This window comes from Asparagus officinalis, chromosome 10 (assembly GCF_001876935.1).
Source record: "Asparagus officinalis chromosome 10, Aspof.V1, whole genome shotgun sequence".
In the NCBI taxonomy this organism is placed as follows: Eukaryota; Viridiplantae; Streptophyta; class Magnoliopsida; order Asparagales; family Asparagaceae; genus Asparagus; species Asparagus officinalis.
In genome coordinates this window covers 11,842,491-11,849,015 of record NC_033803.1, presented here as the reverse complement: position 1 = coordinate 11,849,015, position 6,525 = coordinate 11,842,491, and the positions used below count along the sequence as shown (strand labels likewise).

General features: G+C 41.3%; 1 protein-coding gene across 1 annotated transcript in view; it reads right to left on the bottom strand.

The window, feature by feature from the left end:
- LOC109826460 overlaps positions 1-5,627 on the bottom strand; it is an 11,309-nt gene extending 5,682 nt beyond the window's left edge. Inside the window, exon 1 of the mRNA XM_020393489.1 lies at positions 5,606-5,627. Within this exon, the coding sequence (XP_020249078.1) occupies positions 5,606-5,627 (22 nt within the window). The remainder of the gene's footprint in view (positions 1-5,605) is intronic.

The following is a 6,525-nucleotide window of genomic DNA, read 5'->3' as shown; positions in this document are numbered from 1 at the left end:
TAGTCAAATTCGTTCATTTCCGGTAGGAGATATCATGCAATATTTCGGACTTCACTCATCTCCTACATTCTCAGCTTCAAACATCACAATATCATCTTCATTTGTATCTCGATATCATCTCGAATATTCATCACCCTCACATCTCTAGGCTCGAGGAAAAATATCATGCAAATTGTTCTGTGTCATCTATTCATGTCCACCGGACGTTACCGACTACGCATTTGATCATAATCTCAGTGGATACTCTTCCCCATGCCAGTCAATATTTAATATTTTTCATCAAAACCTCATTTCATAGGTGGATCCGTTATATCATTACTGATTCAGCAATTTCAAATTTCCTACACAGCAAGACAATACATAGCACATTGCTATTTTCTCGATTCATTTTCTGCATAACGTATGAAGGCCTTACATCCCCCTTGTATGCGTGTCACGAAATCATGAAGCAGTGGATATCTAGATCCATGATTGCAGGAATTACCCTCATCTGTAAATTTATTATAATTATTAACTTACGACAAATCACACAGATCATAGTTACATTCATGACTCTTATACATACAAAACAAATCTAACATCGTTCATATCATCATTTAACATATATAAATTATTCTACATAAAAGTATCATTCGAAACGTACGCTAGAACTAATTACACCAAGGAGTTCGATCGGCTGTCATAGGAAGGATTCTATCCATAAGAATATAGTAGTGCTTACATCCAACTTCATATACTTTGTATATTTTCATTTTGAAAATGGCTTCGCCAGCACCTACCCGCTGTTCTCCCATCCTACAACTGTGCGGGTTATTAGTCGTGTATCAGCAATAGCCCGAAACGCCAGAACAACATACGCTTTTATTGTACACGGAGAACAACGAATACGTCGCCAAAACTTTCAAGAGATGAAAATAACAAGTATACAAGAGTGGATGTATGCCACTACATATAATCCTAACCGGTCGAGAAGGACAGATCCAATAATTACGAATTTCCAGTACCAATTTTTTATCCTATTAATTATAAAATAAACGGCTCATTTGAAAGAAAACTTCGTTCTACCCAAAAGCTGAGTCGTTATCAATATTATAAGTCCAAATAATCGGTATTGTAATTATTGGACGAAGTCTAGGATAACCGTTATTTTTTTAATTCAGCACTAAATTGCGAATTATAACAACATGATAAAAATTATTAATGTGTTATTATATCACTTCTATTTTTTACAAAAAAAATATTCACATATTATTCACATCACAGACTTAAAATAATCATACATACTTATAGCACGAATGAAACTTAAATGAGGTTAGGCGTTTTATAAGTGTTTAAAACTCAATAATGATAACTATGTTGCTTCAACATGAATTAACATGTAGTTTATATTAAGTTAGACATTTTCAGAATTTGAACTCGCTTTATTTTCACAAAATTAGGCGTTTAACAAATCAACAATAATTAATAAAAAATATGAAAATTCTAAGCTCAGTAGAACAAATCATACCTCTTACAACTGATTTCCGCAGACACGCCGAAGGAGGCGGCAGGTCGGGAGTTCCGAGGAGAGGTCGGGGCGTCGGATGGTTCCGGTTAGGACGGGAGGAGGGAGGGACGGAGGCCGAAGAGGGGGTCGGGAGGAGGGGGCGCGGGGCGGCGGAGGGGGGGGGCCGAAGGAGGGGTTCCGGTGGTTTCGGGGGGGATTGGGGGTCCGGGAAGGGGAGCCAAAAGGGGGTCGGGAGGGGGGGCCGAAGGGGGAGCGGGAGGAGGGCGCCCAGGTGAAGGGGGGAGCGCTGGCAGGGGGGGTCGGCCCAGGCGGGTCGGAATTGGGGTGCTCGGAGGGGCCGGAGGAGGGGGTCGAGGAGGGGGCTCCGGGGAGGGGCGGGGGGCAGGAGGTCGGAGGAGGGGGGGTCCGGATGGGGGGGAGGGGATGGGGGATCGGCGAAGGGGGGTGGCCGAGGGGGCTCGCGGGGGGAGGCCGCCAGGGGAGGGCTGCCGGGGTACGGGGCGGGGGGGAGGCCGGAGGAGGGGGGATGTCGGGGGGGAGACGAACAAGGGGCGCGGTGGATAGATTGAGAGAAATGGGAGGGTGCAAGTCAGTGGCGGCCTGGTAGGGCGCTAAAATCTCCAGAGGAACCTAGCGAAATTTCGTCTAGGTGCCTCAAAACCTAACGGAATTTCCGCTTCTAGTCTTGACTATACAACCGAGACGGACGCCGCTCATAGCGTTTGCTATACTCAACCTAAGAGAATTCCGTTCTAGTTGAGCAACTAGACAACGGATTTTCCCTCTTAGGTTGTCTGTTCGTACTGGTTGTCAAATAGACTGGGAAAATTCCGTCTAATTTGATCCAAACTAGCGGAACAATCTAGGACGGAATTTTTTCGCGTTCTATTTGATCCAATCTAGACGGAAAAAATTTCGCTAAATAGTTCTGTCTAGTTTCGTCGTTTTTCTACTACGTGAAAAATAAATTTAAAAAAAAAAGAAAAAAACTGGGCCGGCCCGTAACCCGGCCCGGTCAGGCCCGGGTCCGGGTTCGGGCTCCGGTTTTGCCCTGCCCGGGCCCGGATTTCCGGACCGGACCGGCATGGATGGACAGGCCTAGTCGAGTAATATAGTTTGATACTTCAACACGACCGCGCAAGTCGGGAGCCCTTTTGTTGGCTAAAAGCTAGGCCCATGGAGAGCAGTATCTTTTTTTATCTCCTTAAGAAACTATGGACCATACCAAACAATTACAGCTGTCGGCTATGTTGATAGTTGAAGGATATGGTTTCATGCTTTTAGCACTTCATGCATGGTACATGCATGTGACTACCATCTTATATATTGAATCTTATCCTCAACAATTATTAAGCTACAAGGAGCACCTTTTGTGAAATAGACTTTTATTCTTTGCCGTGGCGTAGCCATTAAAGCAAAACTCTTAGGAGCATCAGGTGCCTAGATGTAGCTAGCTAGGTCTTTGAATCATCTGCCGTCAGTAGTAGCTTTGTATATATATGTGAGTTGCTTGGCACTTCGTGAGTCTTTGACGACCAATTGATTCCAGAAATAAACGAGCATAGACGTGATAATAATTAATAAAGCTGCAAGGATAATGGATCTTCCCCGTTGAAGAATTCCCAAAAGCGGAAAGGCTTCTCGTGGAAAGTGATCGACACGCGTTCAGCCAACAATCCAAGTTCTCCAGGACAAGCAGCATGTCAAAGATGTGAAAGATCACTAAAGGTACCACTATCTTTAATTACAAAGAAAATGTTACAGGCACACTGTCTGCCACACCACCAGTCACAACCCTCCTCTCTTCACAGTGCAGTGGGGCCCACAAATGATTTTAAAAAAAAATCATTTGTGGGCCCCATTGCACTGTAGAGAGAGGAGGGTTGTGCTGGTGGTGTGGCAGGCAGTGTGCCTGTAACACCGTTCTAATTACAATTGTTAGATAATGCATGATTATACTTTCCCAATTTTGTGAAAATGGGTATCATCACACCTGCAAGTGGTCTAGTGATTGGAGCTTGGGGTATCGGCTCTAAGTATTAGGTATTACAATACTTATATCGGTTTTTCTATAGAGTGCCAATGAGCACTCTATAAGAGAGGAAAGAGAGAGAGAAATGAATAGTTCATGGTCCCCCTCTGATTTGCATTAATTTCTATGCATAATTCATTTCTCTCTATTTCTCTCCTCTCTTATAAAGTGCCCATGAGCACTCTATAGAAAAACCGTACTTATATTATTCACCTAAATATGTGCTGTGAAAGAGGGGTCCTAAATTTCGGAGTTTATTTGGTTAGTACTAAACCAAAGTTGCTCGCACCATTAGATAAATAAATAAATAAGGGTATGAACACAAATCATAAATGATACGTTAAGTGTTAGATTTAAAATAAATCATAATTCTATATTAAACGGTTAACTGCAAATCATAAAAGATAGGCTAAGCGTTTAGCTGTAAATGCCTATAGAATCAAATCTTGACAAATTTAGTATAGTGACCAAATCAAATCATATTAGTTTTACTATGTTGCTCAAGTCAAATCTCATGGATATGAATCGCAATTCTATATTAAATGATTAACTATGACTAGTGAAGGTCTCTCCACTATCATGTGCAATGAAAATATCTATTTTCGCAAATCATTTATATTATTAAGAAAAAGGAAAATAGATATGCGTGCAAGTCACTAAGTTCAGTGTTAGATTTAAAATGGACATAATTGTATAATAAAGATAATTACGATTAAGAATAATCGGCTCTTAATTGTTTTAAGGAGTGAAAAGATCTAAGGCATTCACAGTAAAATTTACAAGAATAGTCTATATACATTTTTATATTTTTCGAAATATATATTTATGTTTTAAAAAAATTGCATTTTTTAGTGAATAAAATAATTTCAAGGTATATACTCAAATGATAACGCTTGCTCAATGGAAGTCTTAGGTTAAAGTATTGACTTTGTCCGCTTTAATTTCTTTTTAAATCTATTTTTCTTTTCTTATTTTTTTCTTATATTTTAAATTAAGAAAATCACTTTTTTCTATATTGAATGTAGAGGTGTTTGGGAAGGCTTATTTTTTTAAAGCTTATAAGTTTCGCTGGTTTTTGATGGTTTTTTGGCTTTTTTAATAAAAATACTATAAAAATTGTTTGAATAAAATAATAACTTTCTTGGTCAAACCTAACTTTTTTAAGTGAGTTTATAAGCTGGGGTATATCAGCTTTTAAAATGGGACTCATAAGCTAACTTATTTGGCATTTTACCAAATAAGTAGAAATAAAAAGCTAGCTTAAAAGCTAGTGTTGGGCACAGAGTCACGCCCTCACGCCGCGAAAGCGATATAACCCAAGAGAAAACCATGGCTTTTGTTTTCACAAAAGCCCAAGATAACCTCTATGTTCCTGTTTCGCGAAGGAAATAAGAACAGAAGTGAAATATCCCAACAAAGTGAGATATACACTCTTCCTCTTATCAGTTCTAGCACTGAATTGTCGAGGGAACCTAAAAGCAATAACCAACACCCAGAAAACAATAAAGACATGAGATTTACGTAGTTCGGCAAACTTGCCTACATCCACGGGGAAGGGGAATGGGAGATTCCACTATGAAGAGAACACCGACGACTTGTACAATCCACAAGCTCGTCTTAAAAGAAGAAGATTTGATTTTTACCCAAAATAAATTGACCTCTCTCTTGTAAAATCTCTCCAAAGCTCTCTCCTCAAGATCTCTCTTTTCTAGCCGCCAAAGAAACCCTTGTTTTCTTCTCTTAAAAGCCAACTAACCCTATTTTTCTCCCACAAAACCCTAGAAGAAAAGCGCCTCGGTATTTATAGCAAAGACGTCGACTGAAAGGGTGTTTCGTTGTTTCACTGCACAAAGTCGGGTGGGCAGTTCACATGCTTGTGGCCCCCACGTTCATAATTCTCCATCTCGTACAATATTTGATAAACCTCAAAATTTGAACAAACACTAGAAGAACACCACAAACATCACCAGAGAGATCTGAAATACTAAACCAGACCAAACCAGGCCAAACCAGCTACGCCACTTTACAGTGGCTGCCTACGTACCCTCCACCAGGATCAAGCTAACCATAGTTCAGGTTGTTCTCCATATAGTCTCCACCTCACCCCATCACCGCCCCGAAGGGCTATGCCCTCTTGGGTAGTTCAACACGGGCTGATATGAAGCAAGTCCAAGCAATGCTTAAACTTGCTACTGTAGGTTGTCTAAAAACTACTACAGATAGCTGATCTCTACAGATTCAACAGATGATGAAAGATACAATATGACGTCCTTCACATCAACAAGCGGAAGTTACAATCTGATGACCCCCGCAAACAGTCAATGAAAGTTACAATATAAAGACTTTCACAGCAACGTGTTACGAGTTACAAATTGACGACTCTCACATTCCACAAAGGCCAAGTGTAAAGATTACAAAATGACAATTTGCACAAAAGTCAAAGAAAAGAGATTTCAATTGATGTTCTCTACAAATCCAAATGCGGAGACCCTCTTCCATGTCCCAGGAGCTCAAAACGCAGGGGTCACCCTGCACTTCCAAGGCAAAACGCGGAGGTCGTCAGACGTAGACATCGCTAGACGCAGAGGTCACCAGACACGGAGTTCATCCCAAGCTCAAACACAGAGGTCACCAGATGCAGAGGTCGTCAGACGCAGAGGTCGCCAGACACAGAGGTCACCAGACGCGGAGTTCGTCCCAAGCTCAGACGCAAAGGTCGCCAGACACAGAGGTCGCCAGAGGTCACCCCAAACTCAAACGCAAAGGTCACCAGGCACAGAGTTCACTCGTGTTTTTCTCTCCAGAACGTGACCCTTGCTTTTTTAACGCTGGATCACTTTTCAAAACTATTCCATTAAGGTATGGGCATAGTTAAGGGCCTGTTATGGGGTACCTTACTCCATGATAACCCTATAAATAGGGTTGGATCTCCAACAAACAAGAGGTTGGACAAAGAGGAGAAAGGGGGATCAAAAGAAAGAAGAAA